At 46.5% G+C, this 26,620-nt stretch overlaps 2 protein-coding genes and 1 long non-coding RNA gene across 9 annotated transcripts in view; 1 reads left to right on the top strand and 2 right to left on the bottom strand.

Annotated features, from left to right (window-relative positions):
- Positions 1-465, bottom strand: part of Elf4 (E74 like ETS transcription factor 4) — a 41,510-nt gene extending 41,045 nt beyond the window's left edge. For 3 of the 4 annotated variants that reach the window (XM_078034286.1, XM_078034285.1, XM_078034287.1), the window contains exon 1: positions 120-465. The gene's annotated coding sequence lies outside the window, so the exon portion shown is untranslated. The remainder of the gene's footprint in view (positions 1-119) is intronic. The other variant, XM_078034288.1, reaches the window with a different exon arrangement.
- LOC144371688 (uncharacterized) lies at positions 52-26,088 on the top strand. Its single transcript, XR_013431685.1, has 2 exons — positions 52-218; positions 25,594-26,088. It is a non-coding gene; the product is annotated as an uncharacterized LOC144371688 (long non-coding RNA).
- The window catches only part of Aifm1 (apoptosis inducing factor mitochondria associated 1), a 35,106-nt gene continuing 24,749 nt past the window's right edge, over positions 16,264-26,620 (bottom strand). For 3 of the 4 annotated variants that reach the window (XM_021722358.3, XM_005319309.5, XM_040285320.2), the window contains 8 exons: positions 25,843-25,951; positions 24,941-25,048; positions 24,511-24,599; positions 23,639-23,779; positions 20,804-20,946; positions 18,639-18,763; positions 16,867-17,063; positions 16,264-16,527 (listed from right to left, as the gene is read on the bottom strand). In XM_021722358.3, coding sequence (XP_021578033.1) covers positions 16,456-16,527; positions 16,867-17,063; positions 18,639-18,763; positions 20,804-20,946; positions 23,639-23,779; positions 24,511-24,599; positions 24,941-25,048; positions 25,843-25,951 — 984 coding nt within the window. In that variant the 3' untranslated portion in view covers positions 16,264-16,455. Of the gene's footprint in view, positions 16,528-16,866; positions 17,064-18,638; positions 18,764-20,803; positions 23,011-23,638; positions 23,780-24,510; positions 24,600-24,940; positions 25,049-25,842; positions 25,952-26,620 lie in introns of those variants that run through there. The other variant, XM_078034289.1, reaches the window with a different exon arrangement.

The raw sequence follows: 26,620 nt of genomic DNA, 5'->3' as shown, positions 1-26,620 counted from the left end.
AAGTCGAGCGCGGCGCCCGCTCCGTCCCCGCGGCCGCCGGGGCCGCCGTCCCCCTCCCTGCTTCCCTCCCTCTTTCTTCCCTGCCCGCCTGCCCCCGCCGCCCCGCGCCCGTGACTCACCTCGGCGCCAGGGCAGGCTGGTCCGGGCGGGCGAGGCGCAGGGCTCTCCCACACGTCGCGCCACCAATGGCAAGTTGGAGGGCGAGATGCAAATACCAGGTGAGACGGCGGCGCCCCTGATAAAAACGAGTCGGGGGGCGGAGTGGAACACCGCGGGAAATGGTACACGAAGGGGAGGGCCGGCCCGGGCGAGGGAGGGGGCGGAGGGGGCGCCCGGGGAGGGGGCGCCAGCCAGCGGAGACCTGCACTGAGACAACCGAACGAAAGGGGAAATTGCAGTAGAGACACACACGTCCCCGCAGGCGGCGGCTGGGGCGGGCGCGAAGAAGGCTGGGCGAGAGGGAGGGAAGAGCCGGAGGGAGGGACCGACGGGAGGGACCGCGGGCGGGCGGGGTGGAGGAGGGAGCGAGGGAGGGACGAGGCATCTTGGTGGAAACAGCGCCCCTCCACCCCCGGCCCGCCGCGGTCGCCAGCACGGCAGGAGGAGCCATGCCAGGGGCCCGCGCGGCCTCTCCTTTCCCTCGCGGCTAGCTCGCCCCGGGGAACAGCTGGGGCAGGGCTCCCGCAGAGTCCACGTCGCGTGACGCTGCCCTGGTCAGCCCCCCCTCTTCATTCCGCTCACTGTGGGCGAGCCCCGGGGCCCTCAACCCTAATCAGGGCCCTTGCGGGGCGGGAACCCCCCCCCCCCCCGCAAAGTTCCGCGGAGTAACCTATTCCCAATGGACTCGAAGGCTGCGTCCAACCACCTGGGCCTGTGCACTCCACTCGTTTGACGCCTTTGCCTCTGGCCCTGTAATGAACACTAACAAGCGCCTGCTGTGTGCAAACCGCACGGGCCCAGCGGGAGGTGATACCCAAAGGCTCTAAGTTGGAAACTTAGACAACCCCGCGGAATCCCTGGTCAAATGAATGTTGAAGTTTGTGTGACAGGAGAGTTTCCGAGACTCCTAGGAAGTCCAACCCAAGGCTCCTGCGGAGGAAGGCAGGGAGGATAGGAATCAGGAAAGGGGCCTGAGGGAATGTGGCTGACAAGGCAGGTGCAAAGGCAACCAGAGTCGTGGTGCTGGGAGAAAGCTCCTGCCCACCCTTCTTCTCCAGTCCAAAGCCAATCTGCTCTACTTGAAGTGCCCATGTGAACCGGTCTCCCATTCTATCTCCCCTTTGCCCCTCCTCTGAAACGCCTCCACACCCATGCCAGCTCCCACCTGGTTCAGCAGCAATGAAGTTCTGGGAAGGAGTTTGCTGGAAATTGTCACTCCTTATGGCTCTACATGGTCTGGAGGAGCGATCCAGCCAGGCCTTGACCTTGGCAGAAAGCAGCTGAAGGGACCTCAGAGGAGGAGTGCCCTCGGAGGCATAAGGGTGGCCAAAGGGCCTGCAGTTCAAGGACTTACCCAGCCACTAGCATCTGTCTGGCTCCTCAGCCTTGGAAAAGATGATCCCTGGCACAGGGATAGGGACAGGGGTGGTGGTGGCAGATGATGGTAGCAAAGGTGGCTGTAGATTACAGGTTGCCAAGGAAAGATGTAGTGACTGGACTGGGACAATGGCCCCTAATACCTCCTGGATACCCATAGCCAAGTCCCTTAAACAAGGACTAAGAACAACTTTCCACTTATTTTTTAAGGGATTCTGGAGACACACAGTTCTCTGCTGGCTCTTGCTTGTAAGACTTGTTTGCAGTAGGTCTCAACTGTCTCTAAACCCTATTACCTTGATCTTGAAATTCACCAATGGACACACACAAACATATTTACCCTTTGCTAAGAGTTTAGTGGTCTCTGTGTGTTGGGTGGCAGGGGTCAAACCCAGAACCTTGCACATGCCAGGCAAGCACACTACCACTGAGCTATATCTGCAGTCTGAGTTCAGTGGTTTGTAACATCAGACAGACCCCTGTCTATTCCAGCTGCACCATTAGTTTGTTGTTAGTTTTTTTCTTTTTTCCTTTTTTGGTACTGGGGATTGAAACCAGGGGTGCTTAACCACTGAGACACAGTCCTTTATGTTTTTTATTTTGAAACAGTGTCTCACTAAGTTGCTTAGGGTCGTGCTAAGTTGCTGAGGCTGGCCTTGAACTTACAATCTTCCTGCCTTAGCTTTCAAAGCCACTGGGATTATACACATTGCCATTATGCCCAGCTAGCTGCACCACTATTAAGGCCAGTCATTTAAACTCTCTGAGCCTCACTTTTTTTTTGTTTTGTTTTTGGTACTGGGGACTGAACTCAGGGACACAGTACTTCTGAACTATATCCCCAGCCATTTTTATTTTTATTTTAGTGAGACAGGATCTCATTAAGTTGCTGAGGCTGGCCTCAAACTTGCCATCTTCCTGCCTCTGCCTCCGGAGTTGCTGGGATGGATTGCAGGCATGCATCACAGCACTTGTCTTCACTTTCCTTATTTAAAAATTGGGAATCATAAGCCTACCTCACAAGGTCTGATGAGGACTGAATGAGATAATCTGTATCTCTGGCAGTGCCTGGTGTGTAGTAAATGTTGACTGTCTTCAGCATCATCTTTATCCTCATTTTGCTTCCTCAACCCAGGTCTTGGGAGAAAATGTGCCAGGACCAGGGCAAATGCTGCTAGGGAGTAATAGTGGATCCCTCCTGTGAGTGTATATGGATTCAACCAGGGCAGAAGCCTCAAGGTGGAGCACAAGGCAAGGTCTCCCTTTTGGAAGAGCAGGGAAAGTGTTCAGCATTGTGGAGCAGCTCATGGTGACTGGCCCTAATGCCTGCCAGGGACCTACTGACCAGGGCTTGTAGGAATCCCTTAAACTCCCACCTTCCTCAGTCACTTGGAACTAATGGCTGCCCCATGATATGGGGGTTGTAGCCAAAGCAAATCCCTCCTCCCACCTTGAAAAAAATCTTGTGTCTGCCTCACCTTGGGGATCCATGGGCCATCCAAATGCCCTTCTCCATGACCTTCATGTTCCACAGCCTGTCAGCGCTTCCCCACCTGGCTCCCCACTTAGGTGTTAGGTGAGCCCCAGCCAGGTGGGGCCAGCCAGGCTGAGATCACCATTCTCCTGACAACAGCCACACTGTCTCTGCCAATGGCTCATTCCCTGAGTTGGCAGGAATTCCCCTTCTCGGGTTGTCTGAGTTGCCCATGGATGCCTAGGCTGTACCATCTAGCAGTGGACGCGCAGTCTCTCTCCTTCCTCCCTGTTCCCCCCACTCTCCAACCATGACTGATTGCTGTCAGGGCCTCAGAACCTGGATCCTGGCAGGAACTGAGGGCCCTCCCAGCTGCCCACAGCTTGTGGGCAAACTTCTCACTTGTTCATTCACTTGCCCTCCACCTTGACAACATTTCAAGTCCCTCTTTGTGTCTCTTTTTTCAAGTGGTGCCCAATGGCCTCGTGTTTTTCTGCAAATCATCACCTCCCCAGGTTCTTTGGAGACAAGATGCCTGGTTGCTTCTTTCTTCATTTAACCCCTTGGCCTCAACAAATTTTAGTCAAACTTGTGACCAGAACAAAACACCACAATGCCACCACTTTTGTAGCCCTTGCTTTCTACCACAGGTACATGCTAGGAAAGTTGTCAATCAGTCCATCATATCTTTGAAGGAAAAACATATTCAAAAACTAGAGAGAAGTTATGGTTTCAAAGGAGCCTGGAGAATCCTTCTATAATTCTTTCTGTAAAGCCAGTTGTCATACTTGTGTTGTGTTCAGTAACCCCAGGTTTGCTTTTATTGTGTTTACATGAAAAGGTCCTCACTGGGTGCAGTGGCACACACCTGTGATCAGGAGGCTGAGGCAGGAGGATGGCAAGTTCAAGGCCAGCCTTGGCAATTTAGTGAGACACTCTCCCCAAAATTTTTTAAAATATTAAAGGACTGGAGGTGTAGCTCAGTGGTAGAGCAACCCTGGGTTCAATCTCTAGTACAGATAAAGCTTGTCGAGTAGCTGCAAAATAGAGTTCCTTCCCTGGCTAGATTATACCAAAGTTTTTCTGGGATAACAGGATAACTGCCTGCTGTTCTGGCCTGTGATAGGGGTTGGGGTGCTGTGCCCAAGCTATAATGCAGGCAGATAAGGGGATGGAATTGGTAGCAACTTCCCAGATCATGATTTTTCATCTGTCTTGCCAACTTCCTTGGTCAGGGACAATGCCTGACTGGAGCTCACAGAAAACCACTCAGCCCCACTCAGTTTTCAGTGATTAAAATAGAGAGTTCTACATTTGCCCTTTAAACAGGCCCTGGCACCATGAGAACCCCTAAAACACATCAGATAACAGTGTGGGTCTCACTTCTTGGGGGATTATAGAACAGTACGGGGGACTGCCTGAATTGAAATGACTCCCAACAGGAGGTGCAGTGCCCCAGATCTGGCACTCGGCATGTTAACCCTGGGCACGGTGGCTGCTTGTAAGCACTGTACCCACAGCCAGTAGCAGGGCTGGTGTTTAGGAAACAGATTTAGTGCCCTTCCATTGTCCCTCTGGGATGGCAGCATATTTGGGAGGTGGGAAGGGGGAGGGACCCAAGACTGTGGTTCATTTGAAAAGAACAAGGAAGAAGTGACCTCTCACAGAGTTCTGCAAATGACTGCAAGCCCCCAGGAGTCTCTAGTCTCATGGGTCCACAGCCCCTATCTTGGAGCAAGAGGACTGTCTGGAAAAGTTCCTGGGGCCAGGGCTGAGGTGCAGGCACCTGCTGTGAGCACATACCAGAGACAATACAGCATTCAAGGGTTTGGGGCCACTGCCCAGTGGAGCTACAGTTAGTCCTTCGGCCCTCAACATCTGCTAGCCCAATACCTATCTTGTGTCATCTTTTTGATATCTGATGTGTCCTCAGAGTGAAACTGGGGAGGCCCTGGCCTTGGCTCACTGCCCACATCCCAGTGCAGATGGGCCAGAATATCAACAAATGGAAATGTTGCCACAGGGGCACTGAGTGATTTCTGCAGACCCTTGAGTGTCTTAGGAACAGGGACACTAAACAGCCATCATGCTGATAGTTCCTCCTAAGATGGAGAAGAGATCTGGGAGAAGGGAGGGGGTTCTGGTCCCATATGGGACTCTACATATTTTATAAAATGAATGGTGCCCCTGGAATTGTGGAAAGAGTTGGCAGTAAGTACAGATCTGGGAGAGTCAGAGAGGGTGCTTGAATAGGAGAGATCAGAAAGGGCTCAAACTAACTTGCTATGGTGGTGCACACTTGTAATCCCAGTCATTTGGGAGGCTGAGGCAGAAGGATTGCAAGTTCAAGGCAAGCCTCAGCAATTTAGTGAGTCCCTAAACAACTCTGTGAGACCCCGTCTCAAAATAAAAAATAAATAAAAAGGGCTGTGAATGTAGCTCAGTGGTAAAGCACCTGTGGTTCTAATCCCCAGGAAAGTGGGGGGGGAGGAGAGACAGAGAAGGAAAGGAGGGAGGGAGGGAGGTAGAGAGAGAGAGAGAGAGAGAGAGAGAGAGAGAGAGAGAGAGAGAGAGAGAAAGAGAGAAAGGGGATGGGGAAGAGCTCAGACTGAGATGCCCAGTTGAGGGCATAGGGTCCTGACCCCCAACATCTGGTTCTGGGGATGAGGGGGTGGGATAAGAGGCTGTGATAGGGGCTCATTAGACCCCCACTTTACATCCTGCTAAAGGGCAGGATCAGGCTGATGGTTGTATCAGAAGTTAGTTGGTCCTGTTTTCTGAGGATTGCCCCATCCCACAGGGAAGCAAGGTCAAGCCAGAGACATTTGCTAGACAGAGGATAGCACAGCCCCAAAGGGAAGGCAGCCACACATCAGTTTCCCCACCCTGCCCACATGTCACGGGTTGAGGTTGTTGTTGTTGTTTAATGCAGAAAAATACAACATTTAATGTCTATAAAGGTGCAGTGTGAGTCATTTCGCGGAATGTCTAGGCCCCTTTGCTGGCAGCAAATAAACTTTCCAGCCCTCTTTTGAGGAAGCCATCCAACTGGGCTGCTGCTGCAACTCTGTGTGTGAGAGAGTGCGTGAGTTTGCCTGTGGGTCTTTGCTAGGGCCTTGCCTGCCTATGCGTGTATCTGTGTGGGTCTCACAGATGTGATTGAGGGTGTAATTGTGTTCGGAGATTGTGTGTGTGTTTGTGGGCCCAGTTTTGGATATCAGTGTCCAGTCCCCTCATGTGTGCTTGTGTGTTTGGCGGGGGGCGTGTGCATGTGTGCATCTGCAAGGCAGTATGGTATGTGAGCCTGTGTGTCTGAGGGTGTCCACGTGTACATTTTTTTTCCTCTTTGCTGCCAAATTATCTTCCCATCTCTCCCCTCATGAAGCAAAGGGCTGACTGAGGGAAGCTAGCAGTCCAAAAGGGAGGTAGCAGGGGAGGGGAGAGGGGCTGGAGAGAAACCAAAGCTATTCCACTAGTTGGAGGAAAGTGTCAGCCAAGGATGAAACTGAAACTGGAGTAGCAGCTCGAACTAAAGCACCAGCACCCTGGGATCATCCCTGGGCTCTGGTTCCTCCCCCACCCCCTCCCGCCAGCAAAGGAGATTAGTCAGCCTGAAATTCCCATCCCTGCAGCCTGGACTTGGGGTTGAGGCTGTGAGGCTGGGCTAGAACGTGGCTGGTGGTTAGCATGTGACCCCGTCAGTGCCCATTATCACATTAACACAAATTTGTAAATCAGATCTTCATCCCAATCACCTCTTAGGGCACAGATCCAGGCTCGAGGGAGGGCTCTCAACTCAGGTCCTGCTCTGAGTGAAGCTGGCAAGGTGGCATCAGAGGAAGGCATAGGCTCAGGACTGAGGATCATGATGGGGGCAGAGAGAAGGGGCAAAAGAGGGGACATGAGGCATTGAATTTTGCCAATTTGACCCTTTCCCTCCTTGTGCTCTGGGAGGAGACATCTTGGGGAGGGGGCTAATAGAAAGGAGGGGGTTTCCAGGAATAGCTGGGCACCGCCCTGTAGGAAGGAGGCCCGGGCTCTGAGGTCTGGGCGGGAGACAGACAGTATTTCTCCTGGCACACAGTGAAACCTGGGAATGTTTAGGATCCTTTGGGTTTTTCCCCTCTTTCCTCCTTATGGAAAATCTTTAGACAACTTTCTCAGATGGGTTTGGACACCCTGAAAGCAGGAGAGCTGGATGGACTGAGGGGGAGAAGAGTCACCCAGAACACTAGGACAGGGTGTATCTTTTATTTCTTGGCACAGAAAAAAAGAGGGACTCACTCTACCCATATATTTTGTTGTAAAGTTGTATCATGGAAATGGCCACTCTAGTCTCTAGGAAGGATGGGTTAGAGTCCCTAGCTGTTTTTCCCCCTCAGCTGGGAGGTGTCTAGCCACAGAGTTTTTTTTTTTTGTCCTGATATTCTCAATTTGTTAACTAAACAGTCACCGCATAACCATGAACCATAGGTCATAGCCATGGGAGGTCCAGCACAGCATAGTGACTTCCAGAGCTCGGGGCCTGTGATTCGTTAGGACACAAAACTCTAACTACAGAGACCGAGGTTTCGAGTTAGAGCCCCAGATGGGCCTCTTAGCATTTTTTTTTTCTTATGTAGCTCCAGAAGACCCGATCGACAAGCATGGATCTCTAAAGCTCGCTAGAGATCCTGTCTCAGGCTGAGCCCGTAATTGTCATGTAGGCCCAGTCCTGGTCCCAGACTGAGCCCCAGCCCTGGCCACAGTCTATAACCCTGTGCTGGAGATGCATTCTCAGTCTCAAGGGAACCAGGCTAGCGAGTGGCTGTTCAGGGAAACCCACCCCCAGCTCTGGAGACGCGACTCAAAGTTTCCATTCTACTGCCCGCGGATCAAGCGCACCATCTCCGGGTTGCAAAGACGGCCCTGAAACCACAATCCCTTTGCTGAAGTTAAGAGCCGCCCCGAGCTCTGCGGGGCCTGGGAGGTGGCCCAAAGGACTATGAAGAAGCGTCGCAGGAGCCAGCCCTTCGCCTGGGGCGCTGGCGCCGCAGGGCGACTCTCTTGAGTCCTGGGTGACAGCGCAGCCTTCTCTTGAGTCCCAGCGTCAGACCTGAGGAGCAGCAAGAGCTCTCCTGGTCCCTTATGTCTTTTCCTTGCCACCCTCCTTCTCCCCGTGCTCATCCCCCAACCCCGGGTTCCCCGATGAGCGTGAGCAGGGCGCCTCTGTAGCGCCACCTACAGGCGGGACGTGCGCGGCGCGGCGACTCGGGCTGTAGCGGAGGCGGCGGGAACTGGCGTCCCAGAAGGAAGGTTGGCTTCTCTGCCCCCTGCGTTCCCAGCTGGTGCAAGGCCTCCCCTCTCCACCCCAGCCCCAAACGGCCTGGCCACAGTCGCTCAGCCCCGTGCACTGCAGAGCGCAGGCCGCCGGTGCTCCGACCTTTCACTCCTGCTCCTGCACTCTGAGCGGCCTCCTGCCCTGGGCGCCTCTTCTCGGGAAGCAGTGAAGTCACACTGGGCCCGATCCGCTGACTCATGAGAATGAGAATCCTCCCCGCTGCCCGGCACACCCCTTGAAACTTCCCCTCAATCTCTTCTTTCCTGCTCCCGCCCCCCCTTCCTCCCGTCCCGGCAGGCGAACAAGGACGGCTCAGGGCTCCCAAGGAAGGCTTTGGCAAGGCAGCTGGGAGGGAAGTATCCGGCCGGGTCCCGTGGAGACCGCCAAGCTTCTGTTCCAGCCTCGCCCGCCACTCTACACTGTTCTGGGGCGCATGGAAATTGTCGGGAGGGGATGGGAATTCATGTTTGCAACTTTGGGCAAAGCTCCCACTAAGGTATCCTTTTGCAATTAGCCACCTCATACAGGAAGCGCCTGCCGAGGGGAAGGAAGCTGGGCACCCCCTTCCTTCCACAGGCCTGAGGGCAGACTAGGGAGTTCACCTGAAGCTGAGTTCTCTTCTTTAGCACCACCTATTCCAGTGAATAGACAAGCACAAGTGTTTGGTTGGGGTCGGGTAGGGGCTCAGAAGGGCTTGTGCTACCAGAATGACAACTGTGCTATGAGCTTTGAACTGTCTTGGCATTGCATCCAGCTATGGCCTGACAGGTCACTGTGGCTTTTATTCCTGGAACTTGTCACTAGAACAATTTCAGATTGGGATGGTGGTGACTTTGAGGCAGTTTTAACCCCATTCCTTCATGCCCCTAGTTTGAAGACAGTGGAAGGATCATAGGATTGGTGTGTCTCATCACTGGAGTGGGAGACCAGAATCCCACACTAGTTGCTTGGAACAGTAATTTCAACATGGTGGTGGAGGGCCTCAGGCCCAGGCTAGAGAAGGCTTCAAACTGGAGCTCTGCTGGCCTCAGAAATACCTAAAGCTCCCTTTTCTTTCTGGAGGGGCATGGTCCTTAAGCATCGTTTCCCACCCAGCAAATCATGGAAATGGATTGTCATTCTTGCTGTGAGTGTCATTTCCTTTGTCTGAATGGTAACAGCATGGCGCTAAAGTTTTCAAGCTTCCTGACTCACTTGTCAGTGTAATTCAGGGCACAGTTCTACCACCGACATGGACAAAGAGCAAGGAGGGGGAGGTATAAGGCTAAACTTGGAGCTTATGTGGTCTGAGGGATGTTGATCTTACTGTTGTTTTTGCAATGCTGGGCATCAAACCTGAGCTCCTATCTTGGCATCAACTTGAGAACTGCCCTGGATTATGGTACCTGTCCACCTACCAGCTCTTTGAGGTGTGTTTGCTGGGAATTGGGAAATATTAAATGGCTGGGTAGGAATACATGTGGTAGGATCTTTGCTGAGAACAGTCACACTATAAACCCTTCCTGAAGAAATCCTGTTTGAAGCCAAACTTTAGGGGCTAAAGGCTGCTGTGTTTCATGGAACCCAGTTTTGAGGCTGTCAGACTCTCCATGGAGGTGAAATAAGGCAAGGTGAAATCTCTAGGAGTCCTAGGTCCAGATGTAACTTGCTAGTTCAAAGAAGCTGCAAGCTGAAAAATAAAAAAACAAACCAACAAACTTGTGAAACTAGTTGAGGCAAAGAGGCAGCAGAGCCATGGTGGGGAGATACTTGCCCAAGGCTTCAGGTTCCACTGGCATCTAGAGATGTCAGATGACTGAAGCCATGAACTCATGAAGCACCAAGAGACTTTTCCATGCACAGGTTAGGGCTGAAGGTAGAAAGATGATCTAGTCTGTTCTCCTCCTTGTACAGATGAGGAAACTGAGGCCTAGGAAAGTAGCTGCCGGAGGCCATGTGTGTAGTAGGTGGCAGAAACAAGTCTCAAACCCCCAAGAATGCTATTTCCATTAGGTCTACTACTTCAGAGAAAAAATGTGGGCAGGGAGCACTTATTGGAACCTGAAGAAGAGAGAAGGAAAATTGAAGTCAGGGGTGGGGAAGGGGGCTGCCAAGGTTCTAAGAGGAAGGAGGGAGAATAAAAGGCTTGAGGAAAAGTGAAGTCAGATGTCTAATCTCTTTGGGCAAAAAGACTGTCAACTCCATCCTCTATCCAGCATTGGACTCTCCATGTTCTGTTCTTAGGTTCCATTGGCATACAACCAGAAAATGGGAAAGAACCATGGTTTGGTCAGTGAAAGAAAAGCCTGGAGTAGACAGAAGCAGGACAATAAGACAATTTGAGGGACACTACAGTTCTAACTGGAACTTACTGATCATTCTCCCAGCACTGATAGTCCCCGTTGGCTTGTCTGTCATTAGGTTATAAAGCTATTGAAGGTTGGGACTATATATTACTTAGTTCTTTATCTCCAGGGCCTTGCATAGTACCATGGCATGCAGTAGTTGTCAGAAAATTATTTGGTAGCAACGTGACATCAGTGAATACATTTTTGTGTGTATTTCTAAGCCCAGTACATGTTAGGTGATTCCCAAGAAGCATCTCTGGGTTGTATTGCAAATGCCAAGACATCCTAGGTGGGAACCTCCCTGGAAGGCCAGCCACTGTCTGCCAAAATGAGAAGGGACTCCTGGGATTTTCCCAACTGAGACGACAGACTGCAGACCTGGGAGGCCCCACTGGGATTAGATGAGGTCTTCAAGAAGGAATAGGACTAGCAAAATTCCTAGGGTCTCCATCTGGCAATGGGCCTCCAGAACAGATTTTGGCTGTTTGTCTCCCAACTGTCAATGCCTTTCTGCCAAAGGTCTCCAGGAATGCTTGGTGGTTGAGCAAGTTGCACTTATTGTTCATTGCAGCAAGGGAGAAGGCTCACCATAGGGGATCACAGGGAGTCTCAGGAAGCGGGTCCTAGAATGGACTTATTATAGGATTCCAGTTAGGTTGGGGGGTTTGGGGGCAGGGTTTAAGGAAGCTGGACTCACTCTGGATTGGATACTGTCAAGAAACAGAGATAGGACTGGGGTTGTGGCTCAGAGATAGAATGCTCGCCTACCATGCATGAGGCACTGGATTCGATCCTCAGAACCACATAAAAATAAAATAAAGATAATGTTATAACTGAAAATAAATATTAAAAAAAGAAGCAGGGATAATCCTCTAATTGGATAGGAGGGCAGGCTAGACCACCACCAGAGCTATAACAAAGCAGCAGTCACTCAGATTAGCCAAACTGGGGGGATCATTTTTGTGGTCTGGGCAATATTGATGTTTTTGTTTGCATTCACACGATTGTGGAGTGGTCTCTTTTTTTGTGTGTTGGTGCATCACGGTCACACAGTGACCTTGTATGATGCCAATGTCCTGTGAATCCATGTTCAACAAAACACCCAGACCCAGATATGAGTGCCAAGCCAATTGGCAGCCACACCAAGGCCTTGCCAGCAATACCAGGCCAGCTTCCGAATATCAAGGACTGCTTTCCTTTCTCAAAATGTCCATTTTGAGGTGATCCCGCACTTCCAACCAGGGCTTGGCAGTTCAGTATCTAAATATTTAGGCCCTCCCTGTACTCTGACCCAGTCACACCCATATGTAGAACCAGCCAGGCAGGGGGACGTCATCACTGGCTTGGGCTGCATGTATCTGTGTGTGGTTTTGTGTACGTGTGTCTGTGCCCGCCAGAAATTCCCTGATAAGATGGGAAAGAAGCCAGAGGCAGTCCTACTTCTCCTCTGGGCCCGGCAGGACTTCCCCTTTGCCCAGAGAGCAAGGCACTGGGATTGAGTCCCAACAATCTCTAGGCAGCAAGGGTACTCTGTTTTAGGTGGAGTCAGGGAAGGAGGGACAGAAGGGATATTGCAGCAGCCAAACTTGAGAGGAACGGGAAGGGAAGGGGTAGTAGTGGAAGGGAGGGGAGAGTTCCTTTGTATAAATGGGTCTCTAGAGAAGCTGCTGGTTTTCCTTCAAGGAAGCAGCCTGTAGTAGGTCACTGTGTATTCCCACCCCCATCCCTTTCTGTTCTAAGCCTCTTGTCTCCAAAACAGGCCTCGTTGATTAGAAACAACAAAAAATCACATATGTTGACCTCATCGTTCACTCAGAGGTTTAATCTGACCCCTTTCCAATCACACAAACTTTCTTCCCTAAGTTCTACCTCTTCAGCTTTAAAATATTAGGACATCTCTTGCTGTTCCTTATAGGTGGCCAGGCAAAGGCTACTATCATCCCTAAGTGGTACCAAGGTGCCAACTGAGATCATTTGTAAAATAGCAAAGGAAAGGAGGGTGAAATCAAGTGGGAGAGCTCAAAATGCTTGGTATTTTGGCAAAGCCCCAACTCTTCTTCCCAGGGCGTGACTTGCCCTGTCCTGCACTGTGGTGTGGCCTAGCTAATCACAGAGCTGCTATCAAGGGCCAAACCTCAATTGCCACTGCTAGTCTGTGGAGTCAGAATTCAGACCCTGTGATCTTTGGTGGCCTATGCAAATTAAATGTATCCTGGGTAAGTGGCAAGTTGTGGCAGGGGGTGACATGATGAGGATCTGAATGTTCTCCCATAAACAACCTGAATTACAGAGATCAGAGGCTACAAGACAGGATTGTTTTCTACGGTCAACCCTGTTATCTAGCATCATCCAACCAACCAATCAAGGACTGTTCAGCACTTTGTCAGGGTTTTGTGGGTGTGGCATGTGGTCCCCATCTTGAGGAAATAAAAATTCCCTAGTCTGGGATAGCTTACAATTCCTTTAGAATGACTTAGAGAATAATAGACATGTGCTGGAAGTAAAGCTCAATGGTAGAGCAGCACATGCTCTGGATTCCATTCCAGCACCGCCAAGGATCTCTGACCTTAACACTACCCAATGTATACATGCATCAAAACATCACAATGGTAACTCCCCAACTATGTACAATTTTTGTGCTGGGGATTGAACCTGGGGCCTTGCATAGGCTAGGCAAGTGCCCTACCACTGAGCTATATACATCCCAGCCCCAACTTTTGTTTTATGTATCAGTTATGAAAGAAAACTTAAATTTGACTTTCAGAGATCAGATAAATCATGCATGGACACTACTCCACTTGGCATCATACCATCAAGGCAAGACTTGGTTTGGGCCTTGAAAGACCAGCATGATTTCGATAGATAAAAGAGAAGAAGAATGGCATTCCAGATCTATGTGTGAGTCATAGGAAAGGTGGCTGGACACACAGAGTGGGCCAAGATCATGATGTATGCTACTGGAGACTTTGGATTTGATGTATTGGTGACAGGAATTCACTGTACATTCTTAACAGGGAGGGGACAAAGATCAAGCAGTACTTTAGTAAGTAACCTAGCAGCAGTTGTTGGCTAAGGATATTTTCATTGAGCTCTATTCTTGGCATGTCCATAGTACTTTGTCTTTCTATGGACACATCTCATTATATTGTACTTGTGCATTACTCACTGACACCAGGAGTTTGTGAACTCAGGGGGCTTTACCACTAAGCTGCAGCCCCAGCCCTTACTATTTTTTTTTGAGACAGTGTCTCATTAAGTTGTTCAAGTTGGCCTTGACCTTGAGATCCTCCTGCCTCAGCCACCTGAGTAGCTAGGGTTTCAGGTATGTGCCACTATGTTCAGCAGTGGTAACGTTTTATCCATCTTCCAATTATGACATTTACCTGGCTTATAGTAGGCAATGAACACTTATTAGATGAATAGATCATTTAATTTGAATTAACTGAATTACAATGACATACCACACAAGGATAATAACTCAAAGAATTAGGCTGAATTGTACATATCACTGAAACAAGGTAGATCACAATTTGATCTTTTCTTTATGATCTTTGTAAGCAGTAATTATTTTTAAATATATTTTTTATTTGTTGATAGATCTTTTATTTTTTTTAAATTTATCTATACATGGTGCTGAGAATCGACAATGCCTCACACATACTAGGCAAGTATGCTACCACTGAGCCACAGCCCAGCCCCTGTAAGCAGTAATTATTGATGCCAGATGAGTTTTCTACATAGGAGTTTGGGTACATCATATGTCAGATCATATACCACTTGACCTGTGTCCACCAGAGTAAGAACCTGTTTTAGTGCAGCTAATTGTTACAATGGAGTTCTGGCCTGTTTTCCTAGTGTTCAGAAGGGATTTGGTTGTAGCTTCAATTCTCTAAAGCAAGTATTTTTTTTAAATTCAGGCCAGCAATAATTTTCTCTTTACGGAAAGATTCATAAGACTCTTACAAGTAGTAAGCATTTACTCTCAATTGAAATGAGTTGACTTTTATTTTTTATTTATTATTTTTAAAAAAAATATTTTTTTAGTTTTCGGCGGACACAACATCTTTGTTTGTGGTGCTGAGGATCGAACCCGGGCCGCACGCATGCCAGGCGAACGCACTACCGCTTGAGCCACATCCCCAGCCCTGACTTTTATTTTTTAAATTTTAGTTTTTTTGGTACTGCGGATGGAATCCAGGGTCTTGTGCATGCTATGCATGTGCTGTATCACACTGAGCTCTGTACCCTCAGTTCAGGTTTAATTTTTAAAAGTTAAGTAATTTAAGCCAGGTGTGGTGGCACATGCCTATAATCCCAGATGCTCAGGAGGCTGAGGCAGGAGGAACACAAGTTCAAGGCCAGCTTTAGCAATTTAGTGAGGCCCTAAGCAACTTAGTGAGAACTTGTCTCAAAATAAAACATTAAAAGAACTGGGGATATAGCTCAGTGGTAAAGCACCCCTGGGTTAAATTCCCAGTATGCCCTCCAAAAAGTAAATTTAAAATGCCAAAAATAGGGGCTGGGGATGTGGCTCAAGTGGTAGCGTGCTCGCCTGGCATGCGTGCGGCCCAGGTTCGATCCTCAGCACCACATACCAACAAAGATGTTGTATCTGCCGAGAACTAAAAAATAAATTTTGGAAATTCTCTCTCTCTCTCTCTCTCCCCTCTCTCCTCTCACTCTCTATTTAAAAAAAAAGAATAAATAAAATGCCAAAAATGAGTTGACTTATGAAACTTTGATTTGTATTCCCTGATCATCTATAAATTCTAGAGAAAAGGTGTTGAGAAGGGTGGGTTTCTGGTTTGGGGAACAATAGGCAGATGAGTCAAGAGATCATGAACTTATCTAAGGAGTCCATCTCTAAGTTTAGCCATGAAGCACCTGGTTTTTGAACACTTCTTTGTATCTGTAAGATGGGTCCTTCTGCCCACTCAGGAGCAGTTCAACTCTAGAACAGGAGTTATTCCAGGTAAAACTAAGTGTATTGTTTGTTCACTCATTCAACAATAATTTATTTATTTTTAAAAATATTTATTTTTCAATTGTAGTTGGATACAATACCTTTATTTATTTATTCATTTATTTTTATGTGGTGCTGAGGATCGAACCAAGGGCCTCACACATGCTAGTTGAGTGCTCTACCACTGAGCCACAACCTCAGCTCCAACAGTGATTTATAAAGCACCTACTATGAGCCAGAATCTGTGCTATGTTCTGGAGATATAACTGTAAGCAAGATGTTAATGCCTTGCATGGTTCCTGTTCCAAGAAGCCATGAGTGAGCACATAAGACACAAAAACAAGGATCAGCCTTGGAAGGGTCAGGAAAGTCTTCGTTGAGATAGCAAATTTCCCTGGAGGAAAGGACAAGGTCAAGTGCTGTAGGCAGAGGGGTCTGGAAGGAGGAGAGAAGTTTAGGGAATGATAGGATTTTGAGTGTGGAGTAGGGAATACTGGTATCCACTCTCTGAGCGGATACCAGTCCCTGTGGACAATCCTGCAAGCACACACACAAATAAATCCACACTTCAGCAGTGCCTGCTGTCTGATATGCACAGCTTTTCTCCCTCCCTCATCCACCCACCCCCTTTAAAAGAACAGAATTTAATTTAGAAGAATCAGATTTTATTTCATGATGTGAACATTTAAGAATTTGCCTACTGGTTGAAAATATTCACAAAGGTCTCGATCATTCGCTCACATATACACAAAGTCTGCTGAATAAAAAATGTTCCTTTACCCATCCAACCCATTGTTAGGGACTGAGAAGTTCTTGCCTATTCCACTGTGGCGGTTCAATCTTCGTGAATATTGAAGAGTTTGGCTACTTCATTGAGATCTTCATGCTGCTCACCATCCTTAATGATCTGAGAGAGAGAGAGAGTAACAATAGGTCTCTAACTCACTCCATGTGCATCCAGGCCTGGCCCACACAATAGGGCTTCCTGGGCTAGGCCCCAGCAAACATTGGGCAGGAGTTGTGGGAACAGCTATCTGCTAACCCCAAATGAACAGCTTACTAACTCCCAGGCTACCCCGCCAAGTCCCAAGTGAAAAAGAAATGTTCCTGAGCCAAAACTATACCTTTGTTCTGCTTTAGGCACAATGTGAACCGGGCAGACAATGCATCTCAGGGCACCGGATGAAGTCAGTAAAATACGACCCACACTTCCCACCTTCCTTTAAGAACTCTGAGAGACACGTACCTTTCTTGCTATTGGCATTCGGTTAAAGATGTTCCACAACACGATCCCCACTACCACTTTGTCCCTGAGATAGAAGATGACACCTTTGCCGTAGTCCTCTCCTTGGACAGGGGCCTGTGGGACCGCAGCGGTGGTGGGAGGAACGGCGATTTCAGATGCCTCTGCCTCTGTCTCACTCTCTGAGCGGATACCAGTCCCTGCGGACAATCAATCCCCCAAACACACACACAAATAAATCCACACTTCAGTTATTATGAGCTTGGGAAATTCTAGAAGGCAACTGTCTTTCGAGACTTATTTCAAGCCGTTTTTAGATGATTTGCTTTTCTACGTTCCTCAGTGCACTCTGGCCTTCTTTAGCCTCTCTCTATTGGCAAAATCAAGGGAAGTTCTTCCTTGCCAGCTGCCAGACACTGGTCAGTCTGACCCTGAACTTCCCTCACTATCTCATTTTAAATTTATGCTATGGATATTTCCTGGTATCTGGATTCCTTCAATCTGCAGAAGACTTGCTCTTGTTCTGTGAGAAATATTCTAGAGCTGCATGGTCCAGTTCAGTGGCCACTAGCCACATGAAGCTATTTAAATGAAAATTATGTCAAATCCGATAAAATGCAGAATTCTGTTCCTTGTTTGCACATACCACATTTCTTCTTTAAAATAATTTTTTGTGGTCTTGGGATGAAACCTAAGGGCCTTGCACGAGCTAGGCAAGTGTACTACTACTGAGCTATACCAGTCCTTTCGTGCTATATTTTTAAGTATTCAACAGCCACATGTGGCTAGTGGCGAATGGCCTGGACAAAGCAGAGATGGAACACTGCCATCACAGCAAAAGTTCTACTGAAAAGAGATGCTAGAGAAACAGTTTAGCCAAAGCAGAAGTGACTTCCATATGGAAAACCACAGTGGAGGTATGGGAATGAAATGGAATCACAGCATAGGAAAGGGCTACTTTGTCTTCCGAGAAGCACCAGGCTTCAGATAATACTGTTCAATGGACGGAGCTCTGACCTAGAGTTGATAAGTGTCTGGGTCTCTCTCCTGTATCCACTTACCAGGAGAGATCAGAATTAAGGAGTATGGAATACACTTGAATTACTCAGGAAAAGGACCTACATATCCATAAAATGTCTTACTTTCTCCTTCTTCAAAAGCATGTTGCCCTTGAAACACCTCTGGCAAAAAGACACAGAGCCAAGGTCACGGAACAATGCCGAGGAGTTAATGAATGAGACCTGTGTGGGAGGGAAGTCCAATCCAAGAGAGGTGCCTCCTGCCTGAAGCAAACCTGGCATTCAGATCTGACAACTGGAACTGGAACTAGTTCAAGAACTACTCACCCCAGTGCCTCATTGCCTAGGGCCCATGGGAGACAAAAAGTCCTAAGTTAGGGTTCTCAGGCCTGGTTCTTGAAATTAGTATGAAGAAATTTTTTTTGAAAGACAAAAGGGAAAAAAATTCCAAACCTAAAAATTTCAGGTTTGTTTCATCATTGAGGTCTTCTCATCCCCTCTAGACAAACTAAACAACAGAGGTGTTGAGTCAGTTGCTAGCCACTGTCTAGGACAGATATAATATTTGAGTCTATGCTTTGCCAGAACCCAGACCACTGAAGAGTAAGGACTTTGGGTTTGGTTTCTTTTAAAGCACAACATGAAGAGAAACTTTTGCTGCCAGTTCCCTCTGACCAATACAGAATCCCCTTGTTCAGAAAACTCAGGCCACTACTTATGAACACTCTTCTAAGAGAAGGGGCTGGGTTTCCTTACCTGACTGCTCAGTGGCAGATTTTGGGTTGTCTTGTGCAGTTGCTTTTGCAAAAACACCAACTGTGGGCAAACTACTATCCACAAGTCCAATAGCTTCATAGCCAACATCAGGGCCCAAGTCACTCCTATGGAAGGATATAGAAGAGGGTGTTCTGTCAAGGGACTGTAAGGAACGATATGATAGCACATATGTTTCACAATGCTGCACTCTCATATGTCAAAAAGAACTTAGGATGGGTAACAATAAGAGAAATGCCAAACTTATCTACTGCCACTAGTACATCTGGGGACAACCATGAAAAATCAGGATTATCCCAAACAGCCTTTATTTTTCCTTAAGAAGGAAATACATGTCACATACTCATACAATGATTTTTCTGAAATTTATTTATGCTTTTAACATTTGCCACATTTGGGAAGGGATACTTTCGCTATTCACTCCCTTCCTTTAACTTGTCCTAAACTGTTTTTTTATTTGTTTGTTTTTGGGTATTGGGGATTGAACCCAGGGGCTCTCTACCTCTCAGCTACATCCCTGGCCCTTTTACAGACAGGGTCTTGCTAAGTTGCTGAAGCTGGCTCAAACTTGTAACCCTTTTGCCTCAGCCTCCTGCATCACTGGGATTACAGGATGTACCATGGCACCTGGCCTGAAATTATCTGTTTTTGTTTGTTTTGGTACCAGGGATTGAATGGTACCAAAACAAACAAAAGAGGCACTTAACCACTGAGCCACATCCACAGTCCTTTTTATTTTTTGAGACAGGGTCTTGCTGTTTTAGGGCCTCACTATATTGCTGAGGCTGATCTCACACTTGCTATCCTCCTGCCTAGCTTCCCAAGTCGCTGAGATTATAGGCATATTCCACTGTGCCTGGTAAAAATGCCTTTTTAAAGCTTAGAAGAGTATTTCATTTTTGTGGAACTTGGAATTTGAGATATTTTATGCTTTCATTAGGTATTTTATTTACCTTTCACCTTCATTTTTAGAGACTGGAATACCTTCTGTAAAGAGGCCCTGTTTATCCAGTTGGCCATTGTATTTTAATTGTTCTTCTTAAAAACTTTTCCTATCACCATCATGCCCTTAATATGCTAGGAACTTCTCAGAATATTTGAGACACAGACACATCATCACCATGGTTTTGGGTGATAATCTAGGATACTCTGTTTTGTTTCTGCACTCTACATTTTATCTTCTTGGCCACAGTAGCTCACTGGACTAGTATGTTCAGGGAAGAGTCTCCAATGCCTCCTTGGAATCTGTTCTTAGGCCCTAACCGATAACTGTATTTTTCTTAACTGCAGTATCTTATATGTGTTGAACCTAAAATTCATCTGTTAATTTTTGCTGCTCACTCATAAAACTGTGACTGTCCTCAAATGTGCTTCCATCAGCTGAGAATATCCCCAATAGCAACCACTGAGAGGCTTCTGAAACCCTGAAGTTTTCTATGTACTCCATCTTTTAAAGCAGTAAAAGGGGGGGTTGGGGATGTGGCTCAAGCAGTAGCGTGCTTGCCCGGCATGCGTGCAGCCCGGGTTCGATCCTCAGCACCACATACAAACAAAGATGTTGTGCCCGCCGATAACTAAAATAAATATTAAAACTTTCTCTCTCTCTCTCTCTCTCTCTAAAAAAAATTCAGAATAGGGCTGGGGATGTGGCTCAGTGGTTGACTGTCCCTTAGTTCAACTTCCAGTACAAAGAAAAAAATCCTTAAAAAAAAAGGTTAGCTCTGGGATTCAGGACTATCCAGAGCTAAACTTTATCCAAAGAACTGCCCTATCTGCCTTTAAATCGCTGATTGTAAGGGTTACATATGAGTGGGCTATCTTTTTCCTTCCTGTATGTTGGGCTGATTAGAGTTCTGTAAAGAAAAAATAAAACATACTGTTGTCTATTCCTAATACTGTACTTTTGTATCACCAACTATAGTTCAAATTCTGAGCTCTTTTGCCAGAAGTGCTGGTGACATCCGCATCCATTCACCTCATCTAATTTATGCCAAACAGGTCTCTTTTACCAGAAGGCTAACAGAATGGATGGATATGAAATGGACTCCTCCTGCCATCTACATGAAGCTAACTGGCCCACAAGGAAACTAAACCATAACTCTGTGTTATGACCTTATTAATATCAAGTTCTAAGCAATGGAGCTTACCAGAACATTGACTGATGCCAGTACGGCTTAGCAGCTCCAGTCATATTTTCTCCAGCCAATCTTCCACTCACAACAGCATGATCGTGGTGTTCTACTCGCCTTCTACCCAACTTTATATCATAGAAGCACGCAGCATCTCCTGCCTTTGGAAAAAATGTACAACACAGACACATGATCTTTAAAAAAATCAAATTAAAGGTATAATATAAACTTTAGGGGCTTGCAGGACCCTTTCAAAATTAACTGATTCATGTTTTCCATCTTCAGGTTAAAATCCTACCTAAATTATTAAAAATAGTTGAGAGATTTAATTTTCTCCCAGTACTAAGGCTTGAACCCAGGGCCACTCTACCACTAAGCTATATCCTCATTCATTCATTCATTCACTGCAGTACTAGGGGTTGAACCCATGGGGCTCGCTCTCACTGAGCTATACCCCCAGCCCCTTTCATTTTGAGAAAGGGTACTGCTAAATTGCCTAGGCTAGCCTCAAACTTTCGAGCCTCCTGCATCAGCCTTCCATACTGGGATTACAACTCATCATGCCCAGCAAGATTCCATTTTTTTTTTTTTAAAGAAAAGCTAGTCTATGCTTTCAAAAAGCTAACCTAAATCTCCTTTGCTTCAGTTTATGTATGTCTGTTTCTTCTCATTCTGTCTTTAGCACACAGGCTCTTTAATAACCATAATTTGCAGAATATTCTTTTCAATATGCAGAAACCAGTTTTTAGATGTGACTGCCTCATCAAGAAATACTTTCTAAGATAGGGATTTTTTTTTCATAATTCAGTATTCATTTATTCCTTCAACAAATATTTATGGAGTGCTTATTATGTACAAAAGCATTATGCTGTCTGGGTTGCTGAGATGAAACTGACATGGACTTTGCCTATGAGGAGTATATACCCTAGTACAAGAAAATGCAGTACTATTCATGACTACAGGGCAATGTAAACAAGTAAAGTTCCTCCAACAGGTAGAGACTCAATGAGCTAAGTGTGTCAGTCAGAGGGAGAGACGACCCAGCTGGGGGTGAACAGGGCCAGCTTCATGCAGGATGTGGTATTTGCGTCTTCTAACCCTTGTTCATCTTTATGGCTATTTAGCCTTCCCCAAAGCAACCTAAAAATCCAACAAGTAAGCAATGGCAAAGTAAACTATGAAATCCACTTAATGGAATATTACATAGTCATTAAAGTGTTTACAGAGTCTGAAGCAACATGGAAAATGCTTACATTTATGATATTAAGTAAAAAAAACAGCACAATACAAATTTTATATATAGTATGCTCACCATGACTATGTAAAACAAAGAAAAAACTTATGTGTAAAGAAACAAAGGGAAGAAACACACTAAAACATTCATGGTTGCTGCAGGTGATTATCCATCCCCCTTTCTTCTTGTCTGTGTCTTCTACACTGAACATGTATCACATTTATTACAGGTTAAAAAAACCCAGTATATTTTTTGCAGTTCTGGGGACTGAACCCTGGGGCACTTTACCTCTGAGTTGCATTCTCAGTCCCTCCCCATTTTTTAGTACTGAACACAGAACCCAGGAGCACTTTACCAGTGAGCCATATCCACAGTACTTTTTAAAATTTTTTTATCTTGAGACAGGGTCTTGCTCAGTGGTTTAGGGCCTAAGTTGCTGAGGCTGGTCTTGAACTCTTATTACAGCCTCCTATGTTGTTGGGATTATAGGCATGTGCTACTGTTCCTGGATCCCTATACCTTTTTTTTTCTTTATTTATTTTTATGTGGTGCTGCAGATCAAACCCAGTACCTCACAAGTGCAAGGCAAGCACTCCACCACTGAGCCACAACCCCAGTCCCCTGGCCCCTCCCCAGCCCTTTTTATTTTTGGTACTGGGGATTGAACTCAGGGGCATTAACTACTGAACCACATCCCTAACCCTTTTTTGTATTTTATTTAGAGACAGGGTCTCACTGAGTTGCTCAGCACCTCGCTAAATTGCTGAGGCTGGCTTTGAACTCAAGATCCTCTTATCTCAGTTTCCCAAGCTGCTGGGATTACAGGCGTGTACCACAACACCTAGCCACTTTTTTTTTTTCAATTTTGATACAGGGTCTTGCTGAGTTGCTGAGGCTGGCCATGAACTTGCAATCCTCTTCCCTCAGCCTCCCAAGTTGCTCAGAACATAGATGTATGCCACCACCCCTGGTAAAATCCAGTACATTTCATCTAAAAAAAAAAAAAAGCAGTCTTTGAAGGGAAAAATCCTTTCAAGGCTCCCATGTCCTCAGTTGTAGAGTCCATAATCAAACACAATACACTTGTAATGATTTAGCAAAGGGGAAATTACCTCATGGCTCCTACACACACTAGAGTCTTGTTTGTGTCATAATAGGTTTCTAAAAACAGCTAAATATAGTACTCAAAGAAAATGAAAACAGAGTGATTTTTTTTTCCAGGGAACATGTAGAAAATTGCTTCATCTTCCATTCCCTAGACTCACGTTTGAACTATGGGAACAGCAGATCCATCTGTGTTGTGCATGTGCTTGCCAGGGGTTATGCCATGGTTATTGCCAACAAGTAGAACTCGAAGAATTCTATTCCAGTAGGTACATACACTATTCTGATCTTTTACTAACTTGCAGGTAAGTCCATAGTTCATCTTCTGTTTTTTTTTTAAAATTTCTTGATCTTCTAAATCAAGCAGTTCACAAGTTTCTATTCTATCCCCTTGGCCTTGAAACTCTTCAACCCTATTTGTTTAAGCTGTCAGTGAGCTTTAGCACACCACCTGGAAGACTTGCCCACAAACTGGAGACAATGACTCGTGCCTGGTCATGCTATAGCACACTTACCACCCAGATGTTAGAGCGTGCTTGTAGCTCTGCATTTACCCGGAAGCCACCAAAATCTGAGTCTATTTCTAGGCCACCGGTTTTGGCCAACTCAACATTGGGCTCCAGGCCTACAGCTGCCACTATGTGGTCAGTTTCCACCTGAGGCAAAAAAAAGAAAATTCATTTACCACAGTTGCCACTTACGCCTGTTCACATAACAGCTACAATCATGCATCTAAGAATAGGGACTTTAAAAATCGTGGGTTAACTTACCTCTGGTACATAGATCTTAAGTTTCATTTCATAAGCACCCCCCTTAGCCTGACACACATACCATACATCATCTGAATGGAAATCTGCCACCCTAGCAAGGACTCAAATGATACAGATAGGACGTGGGTAAGGGAAAGTGTTTCACAAGTGCCTATTCTGGCTTTCATCATTCATTGCGTGTGTGTGTGTGTGTTGCTGAGGATAGAACCAAGGGCCTTCTGCAAGCTAGGAAATTTCTCTACTGCTGAGCTATACAGTTTTCATCATCTGTTTTAATGAGGGGACAATTATGACAGTTAATGGTGGCTGCCGAGAAAACGAAATCTAGTGGTGTCAAATGAAGGAGTTAGAATGAGGAAAGGGCAACCCACGAGGCTGTGGTACGAGGATCCCAAGTTCAAGGTCAGCCTCAGCAATTTAGTGAGACCCTCAGCAATTTAGAGAGACCTTGTCTCAAACTAAAAAATGAAAAGGACTGAGAATGTGGCTCAGTGGTAAAGCATGCCTGGGTTCAATCCCCAGTACCAAAAGAAGAGCGGATGAGGGAGAGAGAATGAATGAGGAAAGGGGAGGAAAGGGTTGGAAGACTTTCTAATGGTCTGTTTTCCCCTCCTTACCTTCCTGCCATCTTTCAGCTTGATAAGTAACTTGCCACCACTGACTCCAACTGATTGCACAATCGCATTGGGCATCACCTTTACCCCCTCTGTAGAAGCAAATGAAACAAGGTTGAGTCCAAGGCCTATCACCTTCATGAAAAGTGGTGAAGTTAACTATAGGTCTCTCCTGTAATCAAATCAGTCATTGTAAGTATGCAGGCAGCCTTGGAGAGCCATAAAAACCTCTATCCACAGTCTGTTTCTAGCACTTCTGGGTATCTTGTGCATCAGATTCAGAATCCTGGGTGAACTTGGTTGACTGGGGAATGATAAAACATTGCATGTGCCAGGTGATAGGCCTTATGTCAAGGAGTTCTCAAAAAAGCTAACTTCCCGCTTGGCTACTCTCAAAGGAAATGGAATGGCAGCATATGGAAACAGTCTCTACCTCGTCTGACTTTTTCCATGGTCCAGTTGCTGAGGTATTCAGGGAGGACTTTTCCCATATTTCCTTTCTCAGGGAAGAGCTGAATCACTTCTGTGCCCAAGGCTCGAGCTGGGAAGAAGAAAGGGAGTAGTTATAGCAAGAGGCAAAAGCCAATCCCAAGAAAATAGGAAGGGAAGTATAGGAGCAGCAGGTACCTCTTACTAGATACAGAGCAAAACTGCCCACCAGGCCAGAGCCCCTGCCTATGAGACACTGTGCCATGAGGGCCTTGGTGCTTCAGTTCATCCAAAAAGCAAGAACAACAGGTGCCAGAACTGCTGTCCCTGGATGAAGCTACCAACTGAAAACTCAGTACATTTCCATCCCTGCAGTCACCTGAGGTTTGCACAAGTGCTTTGCGACCTCTGAACAGGAAGTACCCTCCTGAGAAGTACCTGAGCTCAAATAGCTGAAAAATAATATTAAGAAAAACAGGTGCAATGAAACAAACATTCAAACTGGAATTCAGAGACCTGTCAAACTGGGAACCATCATGTGCATGAAGGAAGTATGTGGCTTTTTACAGGGGAAGCCTTTCAAATATACACAGTTCTATAGTCTGCACTGCCCTTGTCATCATAATAACTGACTTCTCTTAATATTTTATTTTTCAGGTATCGTGGTATAGAGAATTGAGGAAAGGAAAGGAAGCACTGCTGGGGAGTTGCTCAGATGACAGCTTTTTGGTCACCCTTTATCTTCACTGGGACTAATCGCAGTGCTTAATTTTTCACTCTACAAACCTTAATCAAATGCTTTCTATTCCTCCTGGTAAATACATCTCTGAAATTTGTGACAGTCTACCAAGACATATGGGATGTAAAACTAGAGAAAGAAAATCAAGGTCACTCCCCAGTACTCACCCTTTCTGCCAAGAGCACAGGCCAGTTCGCTACCAAGGAAACCCCCACCGATAATTGTAATTGACTTGACTTCCCGTGAGATCTTCTCCAAGGCTCTGAAGTCTCCAATCTGCAGGATCACACCAGCTTAGTCCACTGATTTCCCAAAGGGGCCCAGAATAATAGTCCAAGGAAATATTTTCCTCTAAATCTTTCACAACAATAATTTGCACATAAAATCTCCTTGTATAAAGTGGTTCAATTATAGCTCTGTTATTAATGCAAATTCCTTTTTTCCTTTGTAACATGCCTTCTAGTAACAGTGGTTCTCAACTGGTGGGGTTTGCCCTCTCTTCTCCAGGGGGACATTTGGCAGTTTCTGCAGATATTTTTGGTTGTCAGGAGAGGGAAGTACTCCCAGCATCTATTGGATAAACAGGGATGCTGCCAACATCCTACAATGCACAGGACACCCCCACACCCCACACAATTATCCAGTACAATGTGTCAACAGTGCTAAGGCTGACAAATCTTTTTCTTTCAAGAACTTAAAGGATAGTACAAACTTTATTAAATATCCCAAAGTAAACCACCCACTTCCTCTTTACTTGGGCATTCCTTTTGTGGATTTTTTTTTGTTGTTACTAGGGATTGAACCCAGGGTACTTTACCACTTAGCTATATCTCCAGCCCCTGTTCTTCAATTTTTTTAAAAAAAATTTTGGTACCTGGGATTGAACCCAGGAGAACTGAAGCAGTGAGCCATATCCCAGTCCTTTTTATGTTTTATTTTGTGACA

This window comes from Ictidomys tridecemlineatus, chromosome X, assembly GCF_052094955.1.
Source record: "Ictidomys tridecemlineatus isolate mIctTri1 chromosome X, mIctTri1.hap1, whole genome shotgun sequence".
NCBI classification, from domain to species: Eukaryota; Metazoa; Chordata; class Mammalia; order Rodentia; family Sciuridae; genus Ictidomys; species Ictidomys tridecemlineatus.
The sequence above is the reverse complement of the archived record's forward strand: the minus strand, read 5'-3'. Positions and strand labels throughout refer to the sequence as shown.